The sequence below is a fragment of the Grammomys surdaster genome, unplaced genomic scaffold (genome assembly GCF_004785775.1).
Source record: "Grammomys surdaster isolate TR1022 unplaced genomic scaffold, NIH_TR_1.0 125430, whole genome shotgun sequence".
Lineage (NCBI taxonomy): Eukaryota > Metazoa > Chordata > Mammalia > Rodentia > Muridae > Grammomys > Grammomys surdaster.
Genome location: NW_021620297.1, coordinates 622,130 through 636,142, shown reverse-complemented (window position 1 = coordinate 636,142; position 14,013 = coordinate 622,130). Strand labels below are relative to the sequence as shown.

The 14,013-nt window shown below is 57.8% G+C and overlaps 1 protein-coding gene across 1 annotated transcript in view; it reads right to left on the bottom strand.

Annotated features, from left to right (window-relative positions):
• Positions 1–6: 6 nt before the first annotated feature.
• Positions 7–14,013, bottom strand: part of Pak4 (p21 (RAC1) activated kinase 4) — a 38,514-nt gene continuing 24,507 nt past the window's right edge. The window contains exons 2-10 of the mRNA XM_028786199.1: positions 10,193–10,266; positions 8,384–8,643; positions 5,288–5,746; positions 4,681–5,109; positions 3,479–3,612; positions 3,066–3,192; positions 1,552–1,677; positions 903–1,037; positions 7–526 (exon numbers count right to left, since the gene is read on the bottom strand). Coding sequence (XP_028642032.1) covers positions 371–526; positions 903–1,037; positions 1,552–1,677; positions 3,066–3,192; positions 3,479–3,612; positions 4,681–5,109; positions 5,288–5,746; positions 8,384–8,587 — 1,770 coding nt within the window. The 5' untranslated portion in view covers positions 8,588–8,643; positions 10,193–10,266 and the 3' untranslated portion in view covers positions 7–370. The remainder of the gene's footprint in view (positions 527–902; positions 1,038–1,551; positions 1,678–3,065; positions 3,193–3,478; positions 3,613–4,680; positions 5,110–5,287; positions 5,747–8,383; positions 8,644–10,192; positions 10,267–14,013) is intronic.

The window sequence follows — 14,013 nt, the reverse complement described above, 5'->3', positions numbered from 1 at the left end:
ACACACACACACACACACACACACACACACACACACACACCACCTTTCTCACAGCATCTGCTCTGCCTCAGTGGCCCCTGATGCAGTTTTCCAGTGATGGGGCAGCCGTCTTCTTTCCTGTAGACAGCGCCCAGTGGATGGGCCCGTCCTGGGATATCCTGGGAGCCTCACTTGCTCCCACATGTCCTGGTGTGGCTTTACAAGTCATGGAATCAAAACCAGAGTTCAGCAGTAGGGCCCCACGAAGGCCCCAGCACAGTGACGGTGGTGCCCTTGAGTGTCTCATGGGCTGTGGGAGCCGGCTGGCCCTCAACTGGCCTCTGCCGGGCAGGGTGGCCCGGGACTCTTTGGTTCAGGACTAGGCTCGGGCTCATCTGTTTCGGTGTTGGCGCATAAGGGGCACGATGCTGGCCGGCGGCCCCGCCTTGGTGAGGAACGGGTGTTTCAGCAGCTCGGCGGCAGTGGCCCGCTGGGCTGGGTCACGCACCAGCAGGCGATCCAAGAAACCTTTCAGAGACGGTGACGCCTGTGAAGGAGCACAGTGCAGGAGGACAGCGTTATGGACAGCTATGGACAGCATTACTTGCTGTGGGTCCACTTTCCTATAACATCCTGTGGGCTGACAGCATCTTAGGGAAGGTCAGAGAAGTCTTAGGCATTACCACTCCAGAATCTCCTACGGCTCCTCCTCCCCACTCTTGTGGTTGGGCAAGCTGAAGGCAGCCTCTTCCCACATGCAAGTTCTCCAACAGACAGCCCTACAGTCAGGCAAGCTCTGTGGTGGCCAAGGGCTCAGGGGACCCAGAGCTCTGTCCCTGGGGCTGGGGAGCCACCAGGAATCAGCAACGGTACAGCCTGCTCTATGGTACAGCCTGCTCTACGGTACAGCCTGTTCTGCTCACCTTGTGCAGGTTCTTCAGTCGGGGTGGCAGGTTATCCCGAATCATCTTCATGGCTTTGAGGGGTGGCTCGTTGAAGTAGGGGGGTTCCCCATCTACCATCTCAATCACCATCACCCCCAGTGACCAGATATCCACCTAGGACGGGAAAGGGACCACAGTCCTGAGGGCAGAGGGCCAGTCCTCTGCCAGCTCCAGGAGTGGCCTCTGTCGGCCTCCACCTTTGTCTCTAGTCCTGAGCCCATGACCTGTGGAGAGTGCAAGCCTGTCTACCCGGAATTCTCGGGTCTAGGCAACAGCAGCTGCCACGGACTGCTGAGTGAGTCCAGGCCCCATTCCTGTCCCTCACAAGCCATCCTTACTAAGACAGACCCAAGAGAGTGAGCTCAGGCTAGCCTCACTCCTGTGGAGCCCTGCTCCGGTCTGCCCCTGCCCTATGGGGATCAAGTCTGCTGACTCGAAGAGTCTCAGGGCTAGGACGCTACAGCATCCAGGCTCAGGTGGTGACTACAGCCTCAAGGACGATGCCACCCTTTCCCTAGCAGCACCGGCTCCCCTGCGGTCAGCCTGCTTTTTCCAACAGATAATGGAAGCTCGGGCCACCTCCTGCAGGCCACTTGGGATTGGGTAGCTGGGCCCCTCCCGGGCTTACCTCTGGCCCATAGGGAAGGCGGGAGATGAGCTCGGGGGCCATCCAGTACGGTGTGCCCACCAGTGACTTCCTCCGAGGCACCTCCTTGCTCACCTGGGCACAAAACCCGAAGTCGGACAGCTTCACCTGAGGCAGAAGGGGCTGCAGGTCAGAGGTGCCCACCTACCTGACTGCTTCAGACACACAGGCTCCCCTGAGCAGCAGGGGTGAGGCCAGCTCTGCTCCCTACTGGCAGGGCCCTCAGGTGTCGGAGGGTCTTAGGGGATGTAGTTCAAGCCTTGCAGAGAGGCTCAGCAGAGACCAGGACAGACGACGCTCTGAAGGCCAGGGCCCGGGGGAAACACGCGCTCTATTCACTGGCTCAAGAGTCTGAACCTCTGCTACAACTAGCATCCAGGACTGAACACTTTTGGAGCCATGGGCCCTCTCTCTGATAGCTGTGGCTCTTCTGCCCCCAGAAATCATGTCCTCTTAGACTACAGATACTAGCTGACTCAACCACGGCCCCGGATTCAGAGTCAAGACCTCAGTCTAAAAGGGGGAAGCCAGCATAGCCAGCTTCACACCACAGGGTCCAGACTGCTGGAGGTTTGGTCAACCCTGTGCTCCAACTGGCTTGCTAAAGTCAGGGAGGCATCCAGGATGGCACATGGAACACAGGGAAGCTTGAGTCCACAGTGAGCCTGGCCCAATGCCCGAGTGCCAGGGTGATGGGGCCCTTCTGAGTCCTGACGGAGGACGGGGAAGACCTAGTGGAGCATGCTTGCAGTCTCAGCTCTCAGGAATCCAAGACAGTAGTTCAAGGCCAGCCTGGGCATGCAGCAAGTACCAGGCCAGCCATGGACACACAGAAGACAGTGTCCCATTAAAAAAAAAAAACAACTAGGTGTGGGACAGGCAGATCCCTGTGAACTCAAGGCCACCCTCATCTATACACCGAGTTCCAGGCCAGCCAGGGGCTACACAGTGAGACCTTCTTGTCAAAACAAAAATAAAATGAAAGAAAACAACAGGTGAGGCAGGCCAGCCTTGGCTGGGAAGCATGTTGCCCAGAGCCGTGGCTGCTGCCCAATCCCTTCCTCGCTGGGCCCTGGTCAGGTATCTTAGCTTCCAGTTCTACGATGACAGTGCATTCCACCAATGGGACCCCTTCTCTGGGCCGTTCTGTAAGGGACAAATCAGCCAGCTGCCCCTCCAGCCACCAGAGGCTCATGGCCACAGAGGCAGAGGGTGAGGCAGGGACCCAGCACCAGGTGACAGCTGAGCCTGGAAATCGGCTGGAGGCCGAGTGAGAGGGGCCTGTCTGTGGGTTTCCAGAGGACTAACAGGGACAGGAGCTGTCCCGAATGTGTGTGCGAAGGGAACAGGCCCTCAGCACAGGCTCCCCATCTCCTGGCCACCCAGAAGGGAGCTGTTTGGCTGCATTCTGCTCTACCATGACGATAAGGCAAGAGACAGCGCCATTCTCTCCCTCAAGCTGCCCCTACACACATCTAGCCATCCCGTTCACTCACCCGGCCATCGTGGGTCAGCAAGATGGAGTCACTCTTGATGTCGCGGTGGATGACACCCTGGGCATGGAGCACAGACAGCGCCTGAAGCACAGCCAGACACACGGCAGCAATCTGTTCCTCGTTCATCCTGTGTGGGCAGAAGGAGCAACTGAGCACCCAGGGTCCTCCTCATGCGTCCCACCGTGGGGTGAGGGTGGGGAGCTAAGAGGCCCCTACCCTGCTTTAGGACATCCAGAGGTCAGAAAGACCTGCCTCAACAGGGGTCCGGGGAGTCAACATGCTATGACCCCATGCTGTGTGCCTGTCCTCAGGGTCCCACCTACACCCTGGAGAGTACCTGTCTATCACCAGAGCCTAAAGGGTCCCAGCTCCACCCCTGGGAGCACATGAGCCAGCAGGTTGCGGTACAGTACCTGGTGTGGGTGACAATGTCTGTGAGGGCGCCTCCCTCCAGGAACTCCATGACTACCCAGAGCTCGTCACCCACCAGGTAGCTGTTGTACATCTCCACCACGTTTTCATGCCGGTAGTCCCGCATGATCACCACCTGGGCAGGGGCAGAGTCAGCATGGGACTGTGGGCACCTGTAGCCCTGGCACCAGCCAGCCTCCCTCCACCTCCTAGCAGGTTGCACGTCGGCAAACTAGCTCACTCCAGCTGTTCCCTTCTCCAAAGCCAAGAAGACCTGGAGGCCAGCCTGAGGGCAACCAATTCATTCTAGGGGTACACCCTAGCTTCCTACACCATGCAGGTTCTCTAATTTTGACCAGTCCTGGCCGGTCTTTTAGTGGTCTGACTACCAGGGGGCATCTGGAGAAGTAAAGAGGACAGGAGGACAGGCAGGTATGGAGGAAAAGCTGTGCGTGTGTGCGCACATGTATGCATGTGGCGCACCTTAATGGAGCCCTCCAGATGGAGGACTGACAAAGGTCTGGGTGATGAGGGTGGCGGGGAGCACTGCTTACAGGGACCAGAGGAGCAGGCTGAGCGTGAGGAGGAATTTATGGTGTGGGTGGAGCCCCAGGATGTGGAACAGGTGAGGTACAAGTCTTAGGAGACAGGCAAGCAGCCCGACAGCCTCCGAGCAGGACCTCGGGGGACTCCTGTAGCAGGGCAGGGGGTACCTGTCATACCCACACTTCAGAACTGCCTTTGTGATGGATGGCAAGGCTGATACCCAGAGCCAGAAATTGAGTTGAACCGAGTGCCTGGTTCTGAGCTAGCTGGGACTAGGATCTGATGGGACGTGAAGACAGGGGGACACGAGGAGGGCCTGTCGAGGCTGAAAGCCAAGGACTCCTCTCTCAGACGTTATATACGGCGTGTCCAGGGGAGGCCTGAGAGAAAAGCTGGAGCAGGAGCCCACGGGTGAGAGAAAGAGGCTTCACAGAGGTGGGACTGGAGGAAGGGGACACTGGGCCGTGGTCTGGAGTGAGGTATGGCAGGGTATCCCAGAGACAGGAAGCCTGAGAGAAGAGGTCTGGAGGGAGAACACAGGCCCAGGACTAGCTGGAACAAGTCATGGGCACTTGGGATGACAGAGGCATAGGCATCTTAGGCTGGGACAGCTGTGAGGAGAGGAGGCAGACTACTGGGCTTCCCGGCCGGCACCCACCTCATTGAAGAGCAGCTCACGTCTCTGCTGCTTGCGCAAGTCCATCTTCTTGACGGCCACCAGCTTGCCTGAGCTGCGCACAGTGGCTATGCACACAATACCTGTGGAGCCCTCGCCGATCTTGATGAAGTTGTCCAGATAGGAGCGAGGGTCCCCTGGGTCCACCACCAGCTGCAGGGCAGCCCGGAACTGCTCATGGGACACTCGCTGAGGCTCCCGCTGTGGTGAGCGAGGCCCAGGGGCCCCAGGGGCAGGGGGTACAGCAGGGGCAGCAAGGGCACGTGCTGGGGGCGCCAACTGGGGCTCAGAGGCATGGGGGCCCAGCACTCCTGGGCTGGGCTGGGCTCGGGCAGGAGGCCGGGAGGAAGACTGAGGAGCAGACAGGCCTGTGGCTGATGGCCCATTAGAGGCCATGGTGTGTGGCTCCCCCTGCAACAGAGGAAAGGCGCTGTGAGCGGGGACCACTGTGAGCGGGGACCGCGTTAGTTCTCCCCATCCAGATGATGGGTGATCAGGATGAGAAACTCACTAGGGTCTGGATTGGGGGCAGAGGGGGGAAGGGAAGCAATGGAGTGGATACTAAGGTGCTAAAGTGAAGATGGGTTACCTGGGCACCCCGGGGTGGGTGGTCCGTGTCAGCCCGTGGGTATGTGTTAAAGGGCCTGCCCGCTGTCAGTTTTGTCCCACTGGTCAGACCGCCAGGCTGAGGAGTGCTGACGTCAGGCCCAGAGAGGGGGCGCTTATCGCGGGAGGCCTCCTGGGGCCCTCCTGGGCTCTCCCTCGAAGACTTGGGCCTCTTTTCCGGCCCCACCCGCCGTCTGTCACCACTGCTACTGCCTGCCTCACTGTGGCCTGTGGCCCGGGCTCTGCCTCCAGCTTTGTCAGGGGCCGTTCTGGCCGGGGCTGCCCGCTCCTCCAGCATTCCGTTCTCCTGGTGGGCACGGGCAGGCGGTGGTGGACTCTCTCTGCGCAGGGAGTTGGAGCGTGTCACCGACATGTTCTCAAATTCGTCAAGCAGCAGTGTGAGGGCACCATCCTTGGCACCTTTGCTGCCCCGCACGATGGTCTGGGGCCCAGGCAACGGCAGGGTAGAGCCAGGAAGGAGAGGACACAGCCGTGCATCCGACACAGAAAAGACAATACAACACAGAAACAAGACAGAGACAGGTGAAGTGACGGCTTGGTGATGACGGGTTGGGGTGGCAGGGGACCCTGCAATGCCCCAGGTACTGCTGTCATGCCCACCACCCACTCTGGGTGCTCCCCCAACAAGTGCCTCTTGACTTCCTTGGCTCCTAGCCTGGCAGCAAGCTCTGCCCTGTGGACTGGGGCGAGGGAAGAGAACCCAGTCTGTAATCAGGCCCCAGGAGCTGCAAATTACAGGCCGCTGGGCTCAGCACTTCCTCCCCTGCAGGCTGCCAGCATCATTAACCCTCAAACCACGCAGCTCTGATCCCCTGGGGCAAAGGATGTGGCACAGAATAGAAAGCCCACAGCCCAAAGCCAAGGCCTAGGAGGCCTGGGAGCCGCGTGGCAAACGTCAGCTGGACTCTATCCTGAACCACCAGCCCTTGTATCTCTCTCCCTGCCCTACATTACCCACCCCCGCTGAGCTGTGGTCCTTTTGGCTTCTCTATACCCTGAGTGCTGGGCACATCAGGCTGTTCCTCCAATACACCAGATGTGTGTCTGTCAGCTCTCTGCCCTGCCTACAACCTATGTCTTCCAAGTGTCTCCAGGGCTGTCCCATTCCCTTCCAGAGGTCTTTGATCAAAGCATACTTCTCTGAGACTTGATATGAATTGTAATGTAAGTATCTCATATGTGACTCCCAAAGGGGTCATGACCCACAGGTTGAGAACCAGTGTTCTAGGCCCTTGGTGCAGCTGACATGACCGTGCACCCAGTAGGCCGCCTCACCCCTGTGAACTTCCCATGCACTGAGCATGCACTTGTTCTACCATTCACGGTCTACCCATGCCTTGGGTCCTAGATTGGAGTCTACACAAGAAGGTGCTTTGCAAAAGGAAGGGAGGGAGGAGGAAGGAGACACGGAGGCGGGCAGCTGCCTACCACTGCCTTCAGGTGGCAGGCAGAGACAGGACTGGATAGCCTCTGAGGCTGAGGATGTCCTGAGCTCCTGGGAACCACCCGTAGCCCACAAGGCTCCTAATGGCAAGCTGTGGTCCCAGCCTCTTGTGGGTCTTGGCTGTATGCCTGGAAGCCTGACCTTGTCCAGGGAACCAAGAAAAAGGTGGATATTAGGTTTCAAACCCAGGGCAAATAGCTGAGGTGCCTATTTACATATCAAAGCAGACCAGGCTTCTAGGTTCTCCCAGAATCCCTCAGTCCCTACCTGTTACAGGGTCTTTCTTTCTGGCATACACTGCTGCCCCATACCCTACACTTCTCCAGCTCAGGGCCTCGACTGCTCTCCTGAAGATGTCTCTCCCTCTATACTCCAGCCATTCTGGCTGTACTGACCTTTTTACTCTCTTGGCCTCCTGGCCTCCTGGCTCTCCCCCCGCCCCCACGGCCCGCCTCAGGGTCGAGTCCACTCTGGACTCCACCAGATGTGTCTGCCTCTGGCTACGTGCTCCCTCATACCCACAATAAACCTCCTCCACCACACCTCGGAGCAGGCACATCCTCTGTTTGTTTTTCAGTCAGTGGATACCTGCCAGGCGTCGGGACTGAACCTGGAGTCAATGATCAAGAAGCTGGCCATGTAGGCAGCACCAGCTGAGTGCCTACACGTGAATTAGGACAAGTGTCCTTCCTCTTCATGACTGTGGGAAGGTGTGGAAGCACAAGGGTACACAGAGCAGGGGTGAGATTTTGGGGACACACAACCTGGGAGAAATGACCCCAAAGCTCACTGCGTCACGGGAGTGCTTAGGGTGGGCTGTCTGGGGACTACAGTGGGACCTACTTGACAACCAGTTGCTACTGGCTTCCAGCTGGCCTGGGTCATGAAAAGCCCATACTGAGATGACAAGAGGGGCTTTCTAAGCAATAGAGAGAAGTCAAGGCTCTCACGTGACCCTTCGGGGTCACAGAAAACCAGAAAGACCCCAGCCTGGACCCAAGCACCTTGGCTGCGGGCACCCTGGCTGGTCACTGAGAGAGGGTGAGTCAGCTGCAGTGCCAGGCAGCCAGCCTGCTGACCACAGGCACTCCCAATGCCTCCCAGTAGGGACAAGTCTGGTTGCACTCCTCTGGGCCCCACCACCCATGGCACGAGTCCAGCAGGGGCACTCGTGTCACCAGGCCTGCATGGCTGTAGTCCTGCCTAGGCAGGGAGGCCACAATTCTCATACTGCACATGGGGGTGAGGTAAGGGAGAGGACCTTGGATCTAGACCTCGGGTCCCATTCCGACTCTGACAATTCGCTCAGGAAGATAAGACTGAGTGGCTGCTGCCGGGCTCGCATCTGCCTCAGCTGCTCCCCGGACCCTGGAATGCAGCCTAGGCATCCTCTAGCCGAGCCCTGAGGCTGTCTCCCACGTCACGAAGCACTGGAGACCCAGGCTGAGTATGTGGAGTGGAGGTCAGAGGACAGCACGGGCTTCCAGGACTGCCCTGGCAGGTAGAAGGCTGGCCGTGGGCTACAGAGGGGGGGGGGTCTGCCAGGAGTAACCGAAGGGCCGGGCCGCTCTGGCAGCCTGGGCTCTGGGCTAGAGGTGGTGTGGAGATGGCTACCTTGGGGGCTCCAGGCTGGATGGAAGTGATGCAGGCGGGGTCGATCAGGGGCTTGGGTCTGCGCGCTGACTCCTCAATCAGGCTCTGCCACTGGCGGGGCAGCCCCGTGAACTTCTGCTCATGCTCATCAAAGCCTGTGTGCACGCGGTGCTCAAAGTTAGATGGGGCCGAGATCTCCACCCGCTTCTTTTTCTTTCCAAACATGGTTCCAGGGCCTTAGCACAGAGTGTGACCGGGGTGGCTGGGGTTCTTACAGGCACCTGCAGGAAGGAAGCAGCAGGGGACGTGGGATCAGTGGCAGGTCATCTGTCACTCAAACCTTCCCCAGTTCTCTGCTTCTGCCCAGGTCAGTTCAGCACCTTTCCCATATACCAGCAGGGGGCAGCAGCCTCCCCCGGGGGCCCTCCGAGCGGCTACTTTTGTGGGTTCCTCTTGAGCAACTAGAGGGTGAGGCCCAGCTGTCTCCTCCTCTGAGCCACAGCTCCTTGTGGCCTGGGGACCTCACGCAGCCCGTCTCCTTCACTGCAGCTTTCACTCTGCAGGACCTTTGCACAGGCAGGCCCTCTTGTCTACTAGCCCAGGAGTTCCCTCCGTGCCCTCCTCCAGTTCCCTGGGTCACTACTGAATGCTTTCCTAAGCACACAGCCTGCAGGCCACCACATCACCTTCAGATGCCCTTCACCTACGGGGAAGCTGCTGCTGTGGCTGTGTGGAGTGCCTCTGGTCTCCCTCCAGCCCCAGTAATGACAGTAGTGCCTAAACCAGCCAGCCACACAGCCTCCCTGGTCCCACCCCTGGGCACCAGTGACAGTCCCCGCCTCCAATCTGGCCACTACAGTCAGTGGCTACAGACACATGGGATGCCTCTCCACACTGTGATGTGACACTCTTAGGGCCTGCGTCTTCAGCTGGGCACTTATATAGATACCCAGTAAAGGCCTGTCAGGAGTCCAGGGGTGAGCCAGGCACGGTGACACATGCACCCCTTTAGTCCCAGTACTCAGAGGCAGAGACACGTAGGTTTCTGCGTGTCCAAGGCCAGCCTGGTCTACATAAGTGAGTTCTAGGCTAGTTAGAACTACATAGAGAGGCTGCCTCAAAAACGGAATGGGGGACTGGAGAGGTGGCTCAGCAGGTAGGAAAACTGACTGCTCTTCCAGAGGACCTGGGTTCAATTCCCAGCAACCACGTGGTGGCTCACAACTGTATATAACTCCACTTCTAGGGGAGATGACACCCTCTTCCGACCTTCGAGGACATTACCAACACATGAGATGCACAGACATACACACAGGCAAAACCACCCATACGCACAAACTTCAAAGACTAGTAATCATTTTTAAAAAGTAAATTAAAAATAAACGACATCAGTAACAACAACAACAAAGAATCAAAAGATGAGCCCAGCTAGGGGCACAGCCTGCGTAGCTGCAATCCCAGCTACTCAGGAGGCAGAAGAATGGCTACTCAGTGCTTTCCCCGGGATAGAGTGGATTCAGGCTCTTCTGCTCAACGTGGTGAAACTGTCTCAAAATCAAGTGATAGAAGGGTCTGGGGCTGCAGCTCAGCAGCAGAGCAGTGTATAGTAGGTGAGAGGTCCTGGGGTCCACCCCAGCTGAAGGACAGGATGATGGTGGCACCCCACAGAGGCTCAAGCAACGATGGACACTAGGCGGCCGCGCAACAATCCTTCTTGTGCCTCTCTACCTGGGGCCTGGGGGACGGAGCGACTGAGTCCCTCCCTGACTTGGACTAGCCCCTTATGCTGGGGACACTGGCCTTGTGGGAAGAGCCTGGAGTCACACAGACCTGGTCTGAAGCTGGCTGGGCTAGAAACACCCTTGTGTGGGTGACGTCTCCTCCTGAGGCTCTGAGTTACTCATCTGAAAGACAAGAAGAAAAGATCCATCAGTCACTCGGTCACTAACACCCACTGTACCCTGGCTGACAGTGGGGCATGATGACCACCTAGACAGCCTGTGACCACTAAGGTCTACCTGGGGCAGATAGCTAGTGACGGTGGATGCTGGTAGGGACTGGGCACACAAAGTGCTACCCAGCCATGGAGGAGGGCAGGTGTGCTATGGGAGGTCTCATGAGTGGACCTAAAGGACCAGAGTCCCAGAGGACTTCCATCTTTGTCCCACCTGGCTCTCTAGTACCTGGCAGGGTGATGGGCTGTCACAGAACCAGCACCCCGACCCAGTGAGACTCTGCTGGGGACATGGCTACAGACAAGTGTCCAGAGGGCCCCAGCCAGGTCTCCTCTATTCCAGGCATGGCTCTCTTTCTTGGGAGTCACTGGCTTAGCCTACAAGAAGGACACTAACGGGCAGCCAGCCAGGGAAACCGGTTTGGCAGCCAAGCCAAGTGAGAGGCAGGTGGGGATACAGCAGCCAACCTGTCTCAACTGGTCCCAAGGGGCCAGCAGGTGGCCAGCCCCAGGCTTGGAGAGGGCTTTCCCGGCTGGTCTGGTTTCTTTGCTTGATCCAGGTCCAGGAGTCTGGCTGAGGGTTGGGACAGCTGGGGCAGAATGGGCACCTCTGGCTTCCAGTCTTCTCTGTCTCAGAACCAGCGCAGCAGTGTGCACCCTTCCTTCCAGCCTTTCCTGCCGGGCCTGTCCCAGCACCCACGGCGGGCGACCTCTGCACCAGGCCTACCTAGTCCTCCTTGGCACTAGGCCTGTCTCTACGACTCCAACAGTGCCACACCTCAAGCTGCCTAATGCAGCGTGGAGGCTGGTGTTGCGACCCGCGGCTCCCCGTCCTCCGGGGCTAGCTTGCTCTGCACCCTGAATTCTTGGCTCTACTCTCAGTTCCCATCTCCCACACCCAGGGAGCCCCAAGGTAGCTCCCAAATTTGGTAAAATAGGGGGTGGTAGTACATGTGATCACTCACTACAAGTAGAGAGGTGCTCAGGATGGAAAAGGTGGGGGAGCACTTAGCAGTGCCTTCCCATGCTCCCCAACACAGACCCCTACCCCCACCCATAATCCCCGAGCCACCTTGCATACTGCAGTCACTTGTGACCCTGCGGGAGACGGGACGGAAGGGCACACCTCCGGATATTTACCAGGGCCACCCCTTTCCTCTGGGCAGCATATGGAGGGAAGGACAAACAGAGGAACTGGCCATGTTTATAATGACCTGGTAGAGGCCCCACCCAAGCCCTTTTAGGCCTCTCATGGCTGGGATGGGTCTCCCAGGCCAGCTCAGAATTTCAGAGCCCTGCAGCCCAGGCCTCAGACCGCAGCTGACAGCTAGCTGGCACTGTAGTGCCCTGATTTCTGTAGCTGTGAGGACCCAGCCCACAGCTCATGCCAGGGCTGAGAGCTAGCTAGCACTGTAGTGCCCTGATTTCTGTAGCTGTGAGGACCCAGCCCACAGCTCATGCCAGGAAGCTCAGTGTGTCACCCTGGGGAAAGAGCTCCGTTCTTATGCCTCAGTTTCCTCTTGTTAGAGGGTGCTGACAGTAGCTGCTTCCAGCAGCTTTTACAAGGAGTCACAGAGAACACAATCCAGCACGGCACTGAAGGCCTGGCTCAGAGCCAACTCTTACTGACACTCAGGCAGTAACTCCTCAATGCTAGTCACATGACAACAGTAGCCAGCAGGAACGTGCACCTACTTACTGTGTGCCGCCTCTCTTTGAACCACTTTACCCAGTATCTCTCAACCTTTCCTCCTGACCGGCAGAGGGCCACTGTGAGCCCCATGCCCTAAGTAAGGAAAATGAAGCACAGAGGGTCCCCTCAGTTGCCCATGGGCAAAACCAGAGCAGACATTAGAGTAGGCCACTTCTCCCAGGCCTGTGGCCCTGCTTCTGGCACAGATCCTGCCAGTGGCACACAGCCCCACGCCATACACACAGCCCTACAATGGAGGCTCCCTATTCCAGTTTTCTGGTGTGGAAACTGAGACTCCAGAGAAGAAAGCCCTTGTCAAGGCACTCAGCCAGTCAGAGGTTGCCAGGGTTTGCCCCAGGAAGGTGAGCACAACAGGCTGGGCTCTTACTTGCCTGCGCCATGGCCGGCTAGTCTCGGCTCCCATGCTGTTTCTACGTGCCCGGCCACAGGCCTCACCTTTCCTCTCCTGTGCCGGCACTGCAGGGGCTGGACTTCACCTCCTATCCAGCTTGCCCCAGTCTCATGGAAAATGGGTTTCCTGGACCCCCTTCCAGGGCCTCTGGTCAGGCAGCTGGTCACAGAAAAGATGCCTGAAAACCTGTCCTTGCCACCAAATGTACTTCACTGGGTTCTAGAACTGACATGCTCACCATGAAGGAACCTGTGGCCCTGGGAAGTCACCAACATAAGCTTCCAGAAACCTCAGAACAGGGGCTACTCTAGGCCAATGTCGGGGGAATCTTGTTGGACCCTAGAGGTAAAGGGGCGACTGGGTACCCCTGGAAGAGAGACAGATGGAGCAGTATGGCAGACAGCTCCTTCCAGCCAAGGACACACACTAACAACTATACTCTTTAAAACGCTTCTTTCACTTTTAAATCTCTGATTCTTCAAATGTGGGGTACTCCATCTTCTAGTCAGCCCTGCACCTTGCTCTGCTTTCAATCTTTCACGAGAGGCAGACACACCCCTCTCCCATGCTCCTGAAGGAATGAGTCACCAGATCCAAGAAAGCCCTCCCTGCCTCAGTGTACCCCTTGCTTTCCAGGACTGAGCTGCAACAGAGGGGTCTGGCTCCTGCATTCTTGAGCCCATATCCATTCGCCATATAAATGTGTCCCATTGTCCCCTGGCCTCTTGCTGGGACAGGGTCCCACTTCTGCCAGGGGGTCCTAACTCTTCCTCATCAGACACTGTCCAATCACAAGTGAAGGGTCCTAGTTGCTGGCCCTTCACCTCCTGTCCACTTGAGTGACAGCTGAGGCGGAGCCTGCCTGGCTCTCAGCTCTACAGAGTTGCTGCGGGGTTCACACTGGGGAAAGATGGCTGTCATTAAACCAGGTCCACCCAAGGTCTGCAGGCCAGACTTAAGTCCTGAGAGGAAATAAAAGTGGCTCAGAAATTCAGGCAGAAGAGGTAGGAACTGTCAATCCAGTCCTGCAGTGCATGAAGCCTTGTCCACAGAAGCCCTGTGCACTGGACGAGGAGCAGCCAGGAGGTAAGAAACGTCAGGGCAAAGGTACTGAGGCGGGCACTCGCTGGATGTAGCCAAGAAGGCCTGGCGGCTACACAGAGGAGGTGACAAGAGGACTAAGCAATGGGCTGCTGATGAGACAGACCGGTGGCACCTGTGGGCCACAGCAAGGGCTCTGTCTCTCCCAAGTAAGATGAAGATACAGGCAGGGTCTAGGCAAGGGAGGGACAGGGACAGGGGACCAGGGAGATGGCTGTGACAACCCAGCAGGAGATAAGATGGACAGGACCCCCTAGGAGGTGTGGCATGGGTAGAGTGGGCAGGTTCTGCTCATTCCAAAAACCGAGGTGGCAAGATGGTGCCAGGGCAGGGAATGTGAACTCTGTAGGCCCGGCTTGCCGGACATAGCTTATTCCAGCACCTGGCTGGGCCCACTGGCCTTCAGTTCATCTACTTGAGAGCTCAACACCCCTACCCCGACACACACACACACACACACACACACACACACACACACACACACACACACA